We start from the raw sequence: 18,371 nt of genomic DNA on the forward strand, positions 1-18,371 counted from the left end.
AAAAAAAAAAAAGTTCCAATTCCCTAAAGGATAATAACAGATTTTTGTTTTCTATTACAGATTTCGAAGGGCAATTTTAGCCATGTTCAAATGCCAGACTCACCAAGCCATGTCCGTGACGTGCATTTTACCGATGGATGCATTTCAAAACCCACTGGATTCTGGAAGAAACTAAAATAAGAGGAAAGGAACACATGATTACAGTATTTTTATTTCCTTTTTTTTTGGTAATGGTTTTATTTCATTTCAAATATGAGCCAATTACGTTAAGTGTAGACAAATTACTGTCTGTGTCCAGCAGACTGTAAGTTCAAATGCAGCTCATGGTTGTTCTGTTTGTGCACTGGCTGCTGACGGAAATGTTCCTTTGCTTTCTTATATATAAACTTATTTCTCATCTTTGATGACTCCAGGCACAGGCCCAAAGGCCTTTCTGCTTGTTCCTATCATGGCTGACATCTACATATTCTCATAACCTGGTGACGCCCAAGTCCTTCATCAGACTAGAAGCAGCCTTTACTTTAATGTCAGAATAATAATAATAACAACAACAATAATAATAATAATAATAATAAATAGTGGTTTGTAGGCTTTAATAAACAAGCATTAAACTGAGTTGTTGGAGGTTCCCAGCTAGAATGGAAAACATTTTTGTCACATTTACAATTTCAAAATTTAATGCAATGATTAAATGCCATTGAACAAAAAACCCAAATATTATACTCTAGCATCAATAAATGACATGCCAACTAATGCACATGTATATTTTGTGTTCCAATATAATCTCTGTGCATATTATATATTCTCAATTGTTAACTGTCTTTTTTCTGTGTATCTATTTCCATATATTTGCTACTACACCCAAACTTTTTGTAAGTATGTTCTTTAGCATATCTTATTCTGTGTTTTATTTTTCTGTGGTGGCAAGAACATCTAACAGGAGAGCTTTCCTCATGATAAATGTTTAAGTGTACGATACATTACTGGTGACCAGAGCTATAATACTGTAAAGTTGTACTTCACCTCAATAAACGTAATGTGAAGAAAAATAAAATAAAGGAATGATAGAACACCCAATAAGCTTCAACACTCTGTATTTTTATTGTCACTGCAGATTGTCCATGTCAGATAGATGGAGGTTGCTTTTTTTATTATTTAAATTTTATTTTCTATTTGAATCTAGTATTTGTAGAAGGCATAAGAAATGAGCTTAAGATATGATTTGGTGCCCACTGCCTGGGAAGAAAGCTTGAGATAAGAACAGAGATAATGGCCTATTTTAGCAATGAAGGTGCCAGATGAGCCCTGGGGTGCTCATCTGAGACAACAGGGGGAGCCACAAAACAGCTCTTGCCGGGGTATGAGGAAGCCCTGCATGTGAGGGGCCGGTTGAGGCATCTGTGAACTGGACTTGTCTTTGTTTTTGGAGAGAGCCAACCGGTAGCTATGCTGATTGTCCTAAGTCCGCTGTGTCATGTGCTACTATCCTTAAAGTTCCCAAAACTAAACGTGACACGTTAGTAAAAACTTGAACGCGAAGTCCCATCTGTGATGTTATGTAAAAATCGACAGTTTCCTAACATGTAAGACATGGCTATTCTTTTTCAACAGTTCCTACAAAGTGTAATGCAACTGTCTACACTTACAGATGAGGGGTTTAATAGGCAACTCCTCACCGATCTGGATGTGGGCAGCTACAGAAACTGTCCTGTGTTGGCTGTTTGCTTCCCTTATGTTGGACCACATACAAAGGCTGGCTGGATCGCTCTGTGCAAGATACACTTGAAGGTTAAGTAACCACAGAGCTCAGCTAATCCCGCTAATCTGCTGTTGCTACGCGGTGCCCGCACCCCTCACACACGGCTTTCTGAAGGCTTAGGGTTTGGTTTCCACGCTCCTTCCGATAGCCTCTGTAGGGAGCGATGCATCGCCTGGCGTGTCTGTGTGTCCTGCTTAGTTTCTTGGAAGAAGTGGGCGGCACGTGTCCTTCCCGGTGCGCCTGTGATGGCAGCGAGGACGGCGCAGGACCCAGGTACCCGTCCCCACCGGCTAGGTGTCCCCGGAGAGGGACTCAGCCAACCTGCCTTACTTCGAAAGCGAACTGCCGAGAGGGAAGGGCTCGCTGACCTGAGCCCGGACTGCGTTAGCACTGGCTGCCCACTCCTGCCTGGGCCTCCCTGTGAGTAGCTGGGCTCTTGGAAGTCTCTCGTTATCTGAGACTTCCGAACACATTCTGTGTTACAAAAGTAGTCACTGCGCTTGGATTCACAAGATGTCCTTTTCAGGAGGGCAAACCACTGAGATGTGTGTGGCAGGCTCTGCACCTGCCCGTGGAGAGAGCACAAGTGGGCGGGCCCATCTGGGGTGTGACCTGCTGCTGCCCCTCCCCCGGGCCCCAGGGTCTTCCATTTCATTCTGAGGGTTATTCCCACCCCTGGAAGTGGGGGGTTGGATGCAAGAACAAAATTAGGGTGGTTGACAGCTCAAATTAAAAAAAAAATTATTTATGCATACAAAACTTGGGGTACAGGTCAGAGACGCAGAAAGGGAGAGGATTCACCAGAATCCAGAACAGGCAGATTGACTAAAATACACTGCTGAGGGGAGCAGCAGGCTCGACAGGAGAGGTCTGCTCACCATGTGGGTCAGCTCTCTGGCTGGGGATCAAACACGCACTGCAGTGGCAGTGGACTGCTTCATAGTGCCGCGCTTTAACTTAACCCTGCACCACCAAGGAGGGCCTGCTAATATTTTCATTTTTAAGACAATGGCACCAACAATGAAAGCTGGGGTCTACCCAGTCTGTGGCAGTGCCTTGGGGTGCTTTAACATCTACCTGTGATGTGAGAACAGTAATCCAAAGTATGCCTCTAGCTACCACCTCTCAATGAACATGAAAGGTATCTTGGTTTTTTGAGATTATATTTAATAATGGTCATTTTTTTTGTGACCTGGTTGAAGTGAACAGGGAAGCTCTTCAAGTAATCTGTGGGGGAAAAAGAAATCACCCAATTTCTTTCTTATAACACTGAACAAACATATTCTTGAGTAGTTGTGTTATTATGTTTAAATTCTACTTGGCCCACTCGAGCTATCTTATCATAATCACTAGGTGCTTAAAGAAACTGAGACGAACATAACAATTCAGAGATAAGCTGCAGTTACTGGCACAGACCAGGGCACTTCGGAGAAAACCATCTCAGAACCTTTCCTTCTCCCCTGTGGCTCCATCACTGATGGATTTTATACAACCAGAGAGTATTATGTCTGGCAAAAGCTCTAGAGAGAAACTAGTTCGACCACTGACATTTTATAAACAGAGAGACTAACTATGCCCGGTGCCAAGGCGCACAGTCCCTGCAGGGACTGGGGGCGGGGGGTTGGCTGTCGGGCAGGACTTATAGTTTCCCACCCATGCTGCACCCCGAGACGGCACCCTGGGATGCTGGCTGAGTGAGCAAATGCTCCTCTGAGCCTGGGCATTCCTTATAAAGCAGCTCTCTACTCTGGGGTACAGAATAGAGGAAGAGGAAGAGGCTAGAGAAGTGCAGTGGTTCACTTTTCTCCTGAATTTACAGATGGAACGAGAGACAGGCGATAGCTCGTCACATCTTTGTGCTGCCACGTTACAGTGCAGGCATTTAAATGCACTGCACAGGCTGCTACACTCTTCTCGTTTACCACATGTCTTGTAATTCGGATGATGCTTCGTAAATCGTTTTTTTATTTTTAATATTTATTTATGCATATAGCACTTGGGTACAGGCCAGAGATGCAGAAGTGGTGAGAGGCTTTGCCAGAGACAGAGTGGGGAGCAGAACAGGCAGATCTACTCAGATACACTGCTGAGGGGAGCAGCAGGCGGGTCAGAAGAGGTCTGCCGCGCCTTCTGGGTCACCCCTGGGGCCCGGGATGGAACTCACATGAAGCGGCTGTGCCAACTTGCAATGCTGTGTTCTAATCTGTTGTGCCATCAGGGAGGGCCTTGTAAAACTCTTTATGGCTCATTTCAGCAATTCTACGGGGAGAGGCGCTTGATGGGAGATAAAAAGATCATTCATTATGTAGGCTGAAATGAATCTAAAACCCCTGCTCCTTTGTATTTTGCACCGTAACACGTGGACAGGCTGGCTTTTCTCTGTCTGTTTTACCTTGAAACGAGGTCACAATGTGAGTTAGTTGAGGCCACTTAAGTTAGTGAGCTTCTGGTTGATTCTTTAGGCGGAGAGTGATGCGCACATCAGTGTTCACACAAACTAGCTTCTAGTGTGAAGCGTTTCTTCTGCTCTCCTTCACTCTTTCCTCTGGTAAAGTGCAGGGATCCTCAGAGCCTATCACTTCAGTCTGTGCCACACCTGACACCTCACATCTCATCCCCTGAGCAAGGGACAGCTGGAGCCCGCTGCACCACAGAGCTCACGTGCACGTCTGTGTGGGAAGGGGATGACTAACTCTCAGCACATGAGAATAAGGAATTTCTCCTTGTTTCAAGAGTGGCCTAGCAGAGGACAGAGCCAGGGTCAGGAGACGCACGAGTATGCTGTTCTTTCCCTTCTAGTGAGACGTCCTTCCGTCAGTTCTGTTGGACCGAGAGTAAAGTCCAAGGAACAAGAAGGGGGGACGGACAGAGGCAGGGAGAGCATGTTGTCCCGGGACAGACAGAGGGTGTGTGCCAGCGTGCACGCATGACTTCAGAGCACAGGCACAGGAAAAGTGAGTCGGCCAGCCTGGAGGAAGCCTGGCATGCGGAGAAGCAGAAGATCAGAGGAGTCGGAAAAGTAGGTAGAGCATCGTACTGTGAAGGACTTTTGACTCCAAGGTGAGAAACTTTTCCTAATTTGGTGGACAACAGAAAGCCTTGGAATGTTCGTGAGCAGGGGGCTCACAGATCAGAACTACTCTGACAAGGATGATTCTAGCCAGGGGATACGAGACAGACGGAAACTGGAGGAAACAGAAGGTGGGAGGACTCAACCATTACAGGAGCTTGAGTGACAAAGAAGGAGCAAAGCAGACTTCAGGATGGAAGGAGGAACCTGGAGGGCAGATCTGACCCCTGGTGACTGGTCCCACTGTGCAGCATTAGCGCTAGGCTGAAAGCACCCTCAGGTCACACTGTTAAAACAGAGTCTGAGCCCGTTTTCTCCCACCCTCTCCCTCCTTCCCCGCTTCCTTTCTCCGCCTCATTTTTCTTCCTTCCTCCGCCTCATTTTTCTTCCTTCCTCTCTACTAAAGTGATCCTTTGAGAAAGGATCAATTTATAACCCCAGCAAAAGATTCTGCTCAAGTGGGGTCTCTCCTAAAGGGGCTATGAATGTGCACTTTGGAGCTGGGACAGATGCGGGTTTGAAAGGTACCTCTGTAACGTGACCTTGGGTCCACCTAAGTGGCTGGCTAGCCGCAGTTGTTTTATCCACAATGATAACAGCGAACGCCTCTCAGTGCCTGTTAGGATCATTTAACATCCACTGCAACTAAGCAGCCTAACAGGGCCCTCCCTGGTGGCGCAATGGGTCAAAGCCCAGCACTACGAAGCTGGCCACAGCCACTTCAGCATGAACTTGATCCCCGGCCAGGGAGCTGACCCACAGTGCACAGCAGACCTCTCCTGACCCGCCCACTGCTCCCCTCAGCAGTGTGCTTCGTCGATCTCCCTGTTCTGCTCCCCACTCTGTCTCTGGTGATTTCTCTCACAGCCCCTGCACCTGTGGCCTGTACCCCAGTTCTCTATGCATGAATAAATCAATCTTAAAAAAAAAAAACAAGCAACTAAGCAGCTTAATGGTGCCACATGGGGACGTGAGGTTGAGAGGTCAGAGAAGTGGCCTTCCACGCCTCAGAAGAGGCAGAGCTGGGATCCGAACCCAGAGCTGCTGCCCTGCTCACATCAGTAAGACGGCAGAAGACACGTGTGCGGCACAGGCCTGGCACATACCAGTTCCGCTGATACCAGGTTGAGCTACGTGAAACTGATGCTTGATCATTTTTGACTTAAAAAAAGATCACACTATATGGTTTAACTCAGATGGTGATGAATTCCTGATGAATGGGTCAGCTAAGCTGAACAGATATTATGCAAAAAACCAGCAGGGAATGAAAACTTGATGCAGGTTTCAAATAAGTGGGTTTTCTTCAAATAGCCTTGAAAAGCAAGCTCCCCCCTTGCTCTGTTGTGCCTCTAGGTCTGTGCTGTGCAATGACCCGGATATGACCGAGGTCCCCACGAACTTCCCTGTGGACACTGTGAAGCTCCGCATAGAGAGGACGGCGGTGCGCAGAGTCCCGGCAGAGGCATTCTACTACCTGGTGGACCTCCAGTTCCTCTGGGCGACTTGCAACTCTGTGGCCAGCCTTGAGACCGGCAGCTTTTACAACCTGGGGCAGCTGCATGAGTTGCGCTTGGCTGGGAATGCTCTGGCTACCTTCCCTTGGGCATCTCTGCAGGACACGCCCCAGCTGAGGACCCTGGATTTGCACAATAACAGAATAGCCAGTGTGCCGAAGGAGGCCATCAGGCACCTGACTGGCCTCGCCTACTTGGATTTATCAAGCAACAGACTAACTACGCTGCCACCGGATTTCCTGGAGAGCTGGTCACACGTCCTTACATCGTCTAGAAGCCTGGACCCTTCACCAAGGAGAATGATCCTCGGTAAGCTGAGAAGTTCTGCCAGGGCTCCTCGGGCCCAGTTTGTGCCAACTTCCCCCAGTCTGTGCTGCCTTTTCAGGCCTGTCCTTGCACTTACGATGGAATTTTCACGTGACTTTATCAGCTCACCTAGGTCAATTTTCCCACCCACTCTGTAAGGTGGTGTGTGTGTGTGTGTGTGTGTGTGTGTGTGTACACACACCACAACAGGCTGTGCTCATAACTGAAGTGCTACTGTTGCTATAGACAGCGGACAGCCAGGAGACATCATCTACTACCCTGCCCCATCATGACCACTCAGACAGGCCCCCCCAAACCTTTGCGGCTTTCAACATTTCATCAGAAATGAGAGCTGGCTTGAGTACAGGCCCTTAGCGCCAGAGCCCACACTGCCAAAGCCCCATTCCCCTGCAATGTGAGGGCGTTATTTCCTTATTTCCTCATATATAAATTATTTTATTAATCTCTTTATTGCACATTTTTACTTAATAGGAAAGGAATCATGAGTAGTTTTCCAATTACTCTCTGGCTCGTCTACATAAGCAAAACTATCAACTTAACACAGGCACCTTTTCAGGTGGCCATAAAAATGTAAACTAGTATCCTGCATTAACTCTGAAACTGCATTCGATTTTTGATTGGCAATACAGGTGAATTTCCATGACCTGTTTCTCAAGAATGAGCAAATATTTACATAGGAGGACTCCATAAAGCCTAAGACTATTTATCTTGGAGGAAAACCCTGTAGTAGGAGAGGGCATGAAAAGCCATTTTGGGTGCTTTTTACTGCTGTCGAGTTAGCTCAACTGCAACAAGGGTGCCCTCCTATTCAGATGGAGTTTGCCTGAAGGGAAGAGGCATCCTCAGAATTTTCTAAAATGGCATTAATTTAGTTCAATAAATCCCCCTTTGTCCCCATTGCCTTCTTTGGGAAGGCCCAGAAGAGACATCCCCACATGGTGAAGGCAGGACTCCCTGGCAGTAACTCAGCTGCAGAATAACCCTACAAGGTGGGTCAGGAATGATCCTCACCCTCTTTTTCCAATTAGTGAACAATGCAAAGTCAAATTCACACAGAATCCCTGTAAGCAGAATCAGGTCACATGTACTCCCAAGCCTGGCTGCTCTCGTTCAGCATTACAGTTTTGAGATCCATCCGCGTCCCTGTTCCTGCCAGTTCCTCACTGCTATGTGCTAGCAGGTGTTATGACTGACTGAAGGTTCATCTTTTCTCCTCCTGCTGGACACATGGGTTTCCAATTTTTAGCTTCCGTGAATAAAACTGCTGTTAACATCCATGGACAATGCTTTTCGTAACAAGCTCTCATTTCTCTTGCATAGATTCCTCTGATTAAAGTTGCTAGATCATAGAATGTGTGTGTGTGTGTGTGGTATTTATAAATATAGAAATATTTATAAATACACATGTATGTGTGTGTGTGTGTGTGTGTGTGTGTGTGTGTAAACATAAACTTTTTTTTTAATGCCAGTTTTAAGCCTCCCTGGTGGCTTAAAGTCCATAAGGGTAAAGTCTCAGTGCCATCACTGTTACAGCCTGAGTTCCATCCCCCACCAGGGAGGTGACCCCCAAGGCGCGGCAGACCTCTTCTGTCTTGCCCGCTGCTCCCCTCAGCAGTGTACTTTATCCATCTGCCTGTTCTGCTCCCAACTCTGTCTCTGGTGAATCCTCTCATTTCCCTGGCATCTCTAGCCTGCACCCCAGTTCTTCAATGAAATTTTTAAAAAAGATTTTAAAAAGTTGCCAGTTTTCCAAGAGGCTCTACTGTTCTCCACTCCTACTGGCACTGTAGAACAATCTACCTGCCCCATCTCCTCACCAACACTTGATGCTGTCAGGTGTTTTCCATTTCAGTCATTCTTGGGGGACATTCATGGGCAGTGTTATAATGCGATTGTAACTTACATTTCTGCCATGCCTAAAGGTATTCACCATATTTTCATTTGTTTATTAGCCATACGTTCGTATTTATTCCTTTATGGTCTTCTCAGGTTGGTAGCCTTTCTATTACTGAACACAAGGATTCCCTCAGCTATTTGCAATTATGTGGCCTTGTTTATTCATTCCCTTCATGATATCTTCAGTAAGAAAGTTCTGACTTTCCATCACAGGTGACTTGGCAGCTTGTTCTTCTATAGCTAGTGCTTTCTGTATCCCACAGAAGAAATGTCTGCCTACCAACAGGTCCCAGAAATAATCTACTTCTTTACAGCTTTAGCTTTATAGTCTTAGCCTTCATGCTCATTATCGTGATCCATGTCCGAACAGTTTTTAGTACAATGTGAGATAGGGATGAGGGTTGTCTTTCTTTATTTTCAAACAGCAATCCAGTGTTCCAGCATGCTTAATGGAAGACTTCCCTCATTCACCTGAACTGTGAAACCCCACCGCTTCCACAACGTTGACGAAGGCATGGGCTTTGCTTCAAAAGCTTTTCATACAGAAAAGCTTTCGAGGGGAACTTATTGCTGACTTTTCACAAAGAATAGCACATTTAATCCAATTACTGTGATGCATGAAAAACACAACCTTTTTAGAAAGGCAAAGTTCATTTGCTTCTACACTAGAACAGTTATGTAAAATAAATTAATGCCAGTTCCTGTGATCATGGCTGGAGTGCTGAGAAGGAATGCAGGACAAGTAACAGTTTAACTTTAGAGAAGTCTTGTCCCTTTGTCCTCAGAAGAAAAACCACCTGCTGAATATGCTCAGTCTTCAGGTCATTGGTATTACTCAGGCTTTAACAGCTGGACTTGAACCTGTGATGTTTCAAAGCTGGGAGAGACAAACACTTAAAATGTTTTCCTGGTTTACACAAATTTTAGGGAGAAGGAACTGGATTTTTTTTTTAAAGGATTTTGCTTAACTTTTAACAGTTAATAATTATTTCAAAGCATGAATAAAACCATTAATGTTACAGCTCTTGCGTCTTTCCCAGCTGGACTTTCAAGTCCTTGTTTGCTGTTGCTGATATGCTAAGAGCTTTGCGGTCAGGATACAGAGGTACAAGCCCGGGCTGTATCCTTGTGACCTTGGGCAGATCTCTTAACCTTCCACAGTTCTGGAGAATGATTTCATATTCTACTCACACTGGGTCTGATTTTTGCTGTGAAGCTCTTTCTTCACTCCAGAAGTTCTAAAGGCTGGCATAAGAAACAGTTTTCACAGGGTAGCACTGCCCACACTCTAGAGCAGTCTGTAACTGGAATATTTGTGCCCCCAAATGCTCTCTAGTGCCCATGCTAATAACAGGTGACTCAGCTGCTGAACGTGTGCTGCTCCCTCTCCTCTGCTTTCCTCTAACATTTCCTCACTTTCTCTGGGCTCTCCCTGCCAGTACCCTGGAAGGCCACACACTGCCTAAGAATTCTGAAAGTTGCGGCAGATCTAGAAAGCACAGACAACAAAGGGTACCAGCTTTTTGCATTCCTCGCTGCTTATTCTCTCTTGAGGTGGGATGGCAGGAGGACTGTACCGCCATGGCCACCACCCTGACATTCACGCCCAGCCTGATGAGCTTCCAGTCTCTCCAAGCTCCTGACAATGCTCCCACCTCTCTATGCGTTTCTCACACAGAACATGTACTACCACGGCATGTCTTAAAACCACACAAAAGCATGACATATTTCAAGCTGAGCTAGGCGCCTCCACACCCTATAACAGAAGAATATAAGTATATTTACAGCAGCCTAGAGACATCCCAGATCACTGTACTTCTGTATTCCTGGATACAAATCTGGACTCAACACTGATTTGGTAATGTAACTGGCCAAGTTACCTGGTTTCTCTGTCTCAGCTTCTTCATCTTCAAGATGGGGATAATACTTTCTGCAAACAGGATTACTGTGATTAAGTGAGTTAATACAGGCAGGTGCTTAGAACAGAGTCTAGCATAGAGTAAATGCTCAGTAATTGTTCGCTATGCTCGTGAGTGATCTGGGCCATAAAAAACAGGTCCATTCAGCTCTCCCTGGTGCCACAATGGGTTAAAGCACCTCATTATGAAGCTCTCCAAAGCCACTGCAGCACGAGTTCGATCCCCCACCAAGTTGGTGACCCACAAAGCATGGCAGACCTCAGCTGACCTGCCCGCTGCTCCCCTCAGCAGTGTACTTCGTGAATCGGCCTGTTCTGCACCCCACTCTGTCTCTGGTGAATCCTCTCAACGCCCCTGCACCTCTGGCCTGTACCACAGTTCTGTATGCATAAATAAATAAATCTTTTAAAAATATGTCCATTCAACTGTGGAATTGCAGAGCAAAACAGAGATGACTCCATTTCATCCCTCAAAGTACTTATATTTTAGGGAGGGTGCAGATACTTGCTTCCCCAGGAAGATGTGATGTAAACCAGAACAACCTTTCCCAACCCTTTCCTCCTCTGGCTTAGGTCTGCAGGACAACCCTTGGTTATGTGACTGTCACATTTCAAAACTGATCGAGCTGTCAAAAATTGCTGCCCCTACTGTGATGTTCCTCGACCCACTGATGGTGTGCAGTGAGCCCGAGAGCCTGGCGGGGATTCTGTTTCAGCGGGCCGAGCTGGAAAAGTGTCTGAAGCCACTGGTGATGACCTCGGCCACCCAGATTACCTCTGCTCTGGGCAGCAACATCCTGCTGCGATGTGATGCCACTGGCCAACCCACCCCACAGCTCACATGGACCAGAGCCGACAGTGCACTCGTTAATTACACAGGTATGTTCTCAATTAAAGACTATGAAATCAGGGGTTCTCAAATGACTGAACTTTTAAAAAATATTTATTTATGCATAAAGAACTGGAGTTCAGACCAGAGGTGCAAGAGGTGAGAGGATTCAGCAGAGTCAGAGTGGGGAACAGAACAGGTAGATGTACTGAAATACACTGCTGAGGGGAGCAGCCGGCAAGTCAGGAGAGGTCTGCTGTGCCATGTGGGTCAGCTCCCTGGCTAACTTTTAATCTCATATTTCTGGATGATTTGCAATGGGCTGGTTAATTCCACTAATATATACCAAGCTAGGCCCTCCCTAGTGGTTCAGCCAGGGAGCTGAACCACATGACTAAGAGCTAAAAAGCCACTTCAGCATGAGTTTGATCGATGTTCCTGGAAGTGACCCACATGGCACCGCAGACCTCTTCAGTCCCATCCACTGCTCCCCTCAGCAGTGTGCTTCATCAGTCGGCTTTTTCTGCTCCCCAATCTCTCTGGTGAAGCCTCTCACCACCCCTGTAACTCTGGCCTGTACCCCAGCTCTGCATGCATAAATAAATCTTAAAAAAAAAAAAAAAGGTATACCAAGCTAGTTAGATGCAAGGAGTGTGAAGATACATTTTATTGGCTAAATTTTCCCCCACTTTAACTACTTAGATGAAATCAATCTACTTTTGTCTTAGGTGAATGAATGGTTACAGATGAGGCCTTTGTCTTGTTTATCCCAGATACGGCTCATTTTATAATTTTCACAAAAGGGGTGTTCTTACAAGTTCCTCATTTTAGAAACGTGATTTAAATAACAAAAAGTCCGTTTTTAGAAGACCAAGGACTGTTGTGCAGCTTGGACCCCCCCACCCCCCCCGGATGGAACCGTTCCCTGACACGTCTACACCACAGTGCTCTAAGGCACCCCCAGAGTCCACAACTAGTGGGACCACTATCACTCAACTAAGCTCCTCAACGCTTCAGGGTCACCGGAGAGCCACACATTTGGGGTGCTCGTGCGCGGGGTCCCCCCCGCTTGGTGGCGGTAGAAGCAGGGATACACCACACATACACCAGCTCCTGGCCACCTCTGGGGCGTCACGCAAACCCTGCCAGCTCATCCACACCTGCTTCCTCACCTGGCCGCCGCGGCCCCGCCCCTGAACTCCGCGAGGCCGGCGCTACTGCAGCACCTGACCCAGGACACCAGCCCCCCAGAACACCCTTCACGGCCCTGCCGGACATCACTCACCCGGCTGCTGCAAGCCCAGCGCCAAGGCCAAGTGCCTCCCCAGTGGAGGCGCCCTTCCAGGTACAAGTTTAGCTGAAGCGGCAGCAACCTGCGAGCACGCGAGGCAGACGAGGGCTTTGCAACATGGAGCATGCGCACTGGAGCACCGGGCATGCGCACTAGAACACGGGGCATGCGCACTAGAACACGGGGCATGCGCACTCGGCACCGGGCACGTGCACTGGAGCACCGGCCCGCGCTGGCGCATGCGCACTTCACAAACAACGCCTGTCCCCCAGCACCACCATAGGTGCGAGGCTGTCTGGGGTTTGTGAACCACTACAAGGTCCCAGCTGCCGCCCTTCTGCTTGGATATGCTGATCAGGGCACCAGCACTGGTGGCGCTCCAGACCCTCACCCACAGAGCCTGCTGGGATCGCCCCAACGCTGGAGGCAAGGACCTCCAGGGCTGGCTCCTGAGCCGTGGGGTACCCAAGGAGAGGGTGCATCAGCTGCCCACCTGGGTCCTCTTGGAGCTGCAGCTTGTATTTTAAAGTCTTCAGAATTAAATTCACATCGAAGTGAAAGAGTGAAACCTGATGAAATGTTTTCAAAAGTCAATGCCTAATATTCTACAATGCCTAATATTCTACAGCCCCGAGGTGAGGTAGTGAGAAAAGTTGGAATCAGTGCACTGTTATTCTTCAGAAAGCGTCAGCAACCAAGACAGGTTGGGGATATATTCAGAATGGGAAGGCAGATTTTCACTTTTCTAAAAACTATGTTATTCTACAAGTAAAAGAATCCATGGTTTATGCGTTTATCTAAATTGAATTTAAAGTGGAACAGTGAGATCACAAACTATAACTCCTGCCGGCCCAAGGATGAGCAGCCATGCTTCCTGGCTATGGGGGTAGATAGCATTTCATCACAGTGAAAAGTTAATCGGGAAGTGTTTCAATCAGGCTGGTGATCAACGCTTTATAGAATCACAATGAGGGTTAAAACTGCAAGTGATCTTCAAGATCCCCTTGTCTTAACTCCATACTAAAAGGCCTAAAGACTTGAGTGGACTTGTCTAAAGTCACAAGGCAAAAGTGTACTAAGGCCAAGTCTCCAATTCATTTTAAAAATACCATTTCCCTGGGCTCCCTGGTAGCGCAAGGGTTAACATCTCAAGCTATCACGCTATCACCACTTGGTTTAAGTTTGATACCTGGTCAGGGAGGTGACCCACATGGCTCAGCAGACCTCTCGGATCTCACCAGCTGCTCCCCTCAGCAGTGTAGGTCCGCTGTTCTGCTCCCCACTCTGTCTCTGGTGAATTCTTTTACCTGCTGCACCGCTGCCCTGAACCCCAGTTCTTGTATGCATAAATAAATAAATAATACATTATGCCAAATAAATAAATAAAATAAAAATACCATATCCCTAAGTCAGAAAGAAAAGGAAAAATACCAGATGATACCACATGAAGGAGGAACATAGGGAATACTTATAGGTAACTTTACATATGAGGCACACAGCAAGAGAGGCAGAGGGAGAGAGGAGTCAAAACAGGGGAGGGAAGATCGCAAAGGGCTGTGGGGATGGATCACAGGTGCTGTGGTGGTGGGAGATTTCAAGACTACACCTGAGGGGAGAAAGCAAATACTGTACGAAAATGAACAACAATGTTAAGAAAATGAAAACTTGATAAAATAAATAAATAAAAATGCCATTTCCCATCCCTCCATGGCACCTATGTGACTGAAATCTTCACGTGAACAATTTACAGAACCCCCCACCAGCCCTCAGTCATGGGTGTGCCCGTCCTCCCTTGGCTGCTGCGAGAGGGGTGCATGGAGAACCCGCACAGCTTCCTTTTCCAAGGGCGTGACGCTTAAGTCTTTCCTCTTCTTACCGAATGTACTCTCTTCCCTTCCAGTAATTCAGGAGTCTCCAGGGGAAGGCATCCGATGGTCCATAATGAGCTTGCCAGGCATTTCTACCAAGGATGCTGGAGATTACAAATGTAAGGCCAAAAATTTGGCTGGGTCTTCAGAAGCCGTGGTCACCGTGACAGTGCTTGGTGGTGGCTCAGCCGTATCACCAGACTCACCCGGGGAAACTGGAGATCGCTCTGGGCAAGAGGTTCACACAGGACCCAGAAGACCCATGTCCACACCCGGTCCGTCCTCCACGGCCTGGCCGCCTTCCTCCTTTGCTTCTTCCACTCCCCTCTATCCTGTAACTCCGTTCTCTCCCTCCAGCATGTCCTTCTCCTCACCGCCTTCAGCCTCAACTCTAAGCACCAGCATTTCAATTTCAGCAAGTACTGTCCTGGCCGACCAGCAGCCCCTCCTGCACCACCTGGATGGGAAAAGCGATTCCAAAGTGGAGAGGAGTGGAAATGCGCTTCCCGCAGCCAGTACAAGTGAGAAGGAAGAGCTGTCAGAGGGAGCGTTGCCTGTGGGGACGGATGCCACAGTAGAAAACGTCAGGGTGGCCAGCCAGACACGAGAGAGCGTGACTCTGACGTGGAACGTGGTCAACCCCACGCCCAACTGGGAGGTGACTGTGTCGTATTCCAAATTCGGGGAGGAGGCCCCACGGCTGCTGATCACAGACTCCAGCAAGAACCAGGTGACCCTGGAAGGCCTAGTGCCTGGCGGGCAGTACCTGGCGTGTGTCTGCCTGTCAGGAACGCAGCCCCACAAGGACCAGTGTGTCACCTTTGCCACAGACAGTGCTGAGGGGGGCACCGCTCCAGGCCCCTTCCTCGTGCTGAGCGCTATAGCCTGTGGGATTATCTTGCCGGTGCTTTTTTTCCTGCTGTATAAAGTTTGCAAACTGCAATGTAAGTCAGACTCCTTCTGGGAAGATGATTTGACCAAGGAGACTTATATCCAATTTGAGACCCCGTCCCCCAGGCGTCCAAGTATAGGGGAACCTTGGGTACGGAAGCACAGAGACGATTGCGAAAAATTGCTGCTTTGCTCTAGGTCAAGTGTGGAATCTCAGGCGCCTTTTAAAAGTGAAGCGTCTAGACCAGACTATTACTGCTGAGGTTTTATGGCTCAAGTTCTTGTCAACGTCACAAAATTTTTTCCAGAACATGAAGGAAGGATGTAAGCATTCAGCTGTCTGGATGACTTTTGCATGGACTGAGGTTACAATCACAAATAGAATGCTTTTAGGTATATCCTAAAAAGCATCATGAGATGCTTTCAGTTCAGAAGAACTGAAAAGACAAGTAATCTTGGTTTCAGGCTGTCTGGAAGATGTCCATAGACGTATTTTGTGGCCCTCCCTGGTGGCGAAGCGGTTGGAGCACTGCACTGTAAAGCTAAGCCACACTGTGACTGCTTGAGTGCGAGTTCGATCCCTGGCCTGGAGGTGACCCACATGGTCACCTCCTGTCTCACCCGCTGCTCCCCTCAGCAGTATACTTCATCGATCTGCCTGTTCTGCTCCCCACTCTGTCTCTGGTGGATCGTCTCACCATCCCTGCACCTCTGGCCTGCACCCCAGTTCTGTATGCATACATAAATAAAATCTTTAAAAAATATATTTTGCAAGACAGTGCTTAATAAGTTAATGTGTTAACTTTATAATAATCTAATATGTTAGGGTTATTTTTGGTTCTTCAAAACAAATTCATGTGAAAATAGTCATAAACAGTGAACTCTGAAATTTTTTTATTACTATAGTTTTTAATTTTTACATAAAAGAACTAGGGTGTAAGCCAGAGGTGCAGGGGGTGAGAGGACTTTACCAGATACAGAGTAGGGAGCAGAACAGGCGGATCTACTAAAATATACTGCTGAGGGTTGCTGTGGGCATGTCAGGAGGGGTCTGCCATGCCATGTGGGTCAGCTCCTCAGCTGGGGATTGAACTCAGGCAGTTTTGGTGACAGCACTGAGGCTTTAGCTGTTTTGGTGACAGCACTGAGGGTTTACCCTGAAGCCACCTGGGAGGCCCCAGACCTGTGACTTCCAAAATGATTGATAATGAATAAAGCGCTGGTACTTATTTAAGTTCAAAGCGCTCTGTGGCATTTGCTGGGCTTGACCCTAGCCAAGAATGGCTAGGTAGTACAGAATTTTGTTCTCCCTGAGGTGAAATCCAAACTAAATGCTTAAAGAGGGCTCCAGTTCTTGGTACCATTAAGTTTCAAAGACTGTGCACTGTTTTCCTATAGGTGAACTTCACAGGCTCTTGATTTGTTCTTTGATTTTATCAGTAGCCTCCAACTGAAAGTTAACTAAGAGTGAGTAATTGTGAAAAGCTCCAAGCAGTGTTACGTGTTAGAAAAACAACTAGAACGATCAAATGAGGTTCCACTTTAGCATGAACTTATTCTAGAAAGCTCAACTGGCCCAAGTCTTCAATCCAGTCATCAGATTCACTCCTACGCCCCCCAACTTTGCTCTCAGGTAGCCTCCCTGTCCTCACCAAGAACTGCTTGGACAGCTCTGGTGGCAAGCAGGGGTGTCCCTGGCCTTGGGGCTCAGTTGCCACAGACTCAGTTCTCCCTGTGATGGTGGCATCTGAGAGCTATAAGCTGGTGTAGTCCCTGGTCAACTGGGACAGTCAGTGGGGTCTCCTCTGCTTCCCCTTCTCGGTGGTGGCCACACTTATTTCTAGGGTGGCAGCGACCCAGCCAAATTTCTCCATTCCCCTCAGGTATTCCCCAGAATTTTCCAAAGGATCAAATGGGTTTTTAACCTTGGAGCAATACCGTATTTAGAGATGACATGTACAAAGGAAAGGCACTTTACAAAACCATCAGCTTCCTGGGAATGAGAGTACAAAATGGATCAAGCACTTTGGAAAATGTTTGGCAGCTTCTTATGAAGTTAAACATATACTCACCCTACGAACTAGTAATTAGGTATTAACTGAAGAGCATTGAAAACCTGGAACAATGTCCTTCAGCTGGAGAAAAGACGAATATTGTATATTCATAGAAGAGAGTATTTTTCAGAAATAAAAAAGAAATATTGATCCATTCAACAATGTGGATGAATATCAAAAACATAATATTGAACCAAAAGAGTCACACAAAAGTGACTACTGTGATGGCATTTTTACAAAGCTTAGGAATAGGCAAAACTAACCTATGCTGATAGAAAAAGAAGAATGTTTGCCCATGAAAGTGGGTGGGATTGATAGGAAAAAGCAGCAGACAGTTTCAACAGTAACGGACCATTTTGCGGGGAGGTTGAGGTGTTAGTTTAACATGTATATGCATTTACCAAACCATCAGATTTTACAGTTCAAATCAGCTCACAGATGCAAATTTTATTTGAATAAAAATAAAAGATGATTGCAGCTCAACTGAAAGTCACACTGGGAAAAAAATCAAATGAAAGCCACTTAATTCTGTTGTCTGGCGTTTGAAGCTTGAACAGTGTATCATTTGCTGAAATATTTCTCCTCCACCATCTGTTTTGTACACTGTGCCAGCGTGGAGTGGCTGATCGAGACCGTTTTCCCACTGATCATCTCTGTCCTAATACTACTTCACAATTTTGTGAATAAAGGAGCAAAGGGTAAGTTGAAAACTAAGATTTGCCTTTTTTGTGAGTTTCCGGCAAACTGTTCAAACATGACATGAACTTTTGCATCTCACACTTTATACTCGCTGGAGCTCTGCTTCTCATAGATTCAGCTGAATTAAAGGTCAGGGGAAAGACTACTGTGGAGGACAGAAAGCCAGGTTTCTGTCCCTACCTTGACATGTTTAGAAGTTAAAATATCTGAGAGAAGAATGAAGGAGACGCTTGGAAATTTGGTAAACAAATGTGC

At 46.7% G+C, this 18,371-nt stretch overlaps 2 protein-coding genes across 2 annotated transcripts in view; both read left to right on the forward strand.

The window, feature by feature from the left end:
- The window catches only part of RRH (retinal pigment epithelium-derived rhodopsin homolog), a 12,584-nt gene extending 12,409 nt beyond the window's left edge, over window positions 1-175 (forward strand). The window contains exon 7 of the mRNA XM_004686475.1: window positions 61-175. Within this exon, the coding sequence (XP_004686532.1) occupies window positions 61-175 (115 nt within the window). The remainder of the gene's footprint in view (window positions 1-60) is intronic.
- Window positions 176-1,922: 1,747 nt separating this feature from the next.
- On the forward strand, window positions 1,923-15,625 carry LRIT3 (leucine-rich repeat, immunoglobulin-like and transmembrane domains 3). Its single transcript, XM_004686608.1, has 4 exons — window positions 1,923-2,032; window positions 6,183-6,652; window positions 11,058-11,363; window positions 14,505-15,625. The coding sequence occupies exons 1-4, from the start codon at window positions 1,923-1,925 to the stop codon at window positions 15,623-15,625; spliced, it is 2,007 nt and encodes a 668-aa protein (XP_004686665.1).
- Window positions 15,626-18,371: the final 2,746 nt, after the last annotated feature.

The sequence above is a fragment of the Condylura cristata genome, unplaced genomic scaffold (genome assembly GCF_000260355.1).
Source record: "Condylura cristata isolate star-nosed mole 26May11 unplaced genomic scaffold, ConCri1.0 scaffold00021, whole genome shotgun sequence".
Classification (NCBI taxonomy): domain Eukaryota; kingdom Metazoa; phylum Chordata; class Mammalia; order Eulipotyphla; family Talpidae; genus Condylura; species Condylura cristata.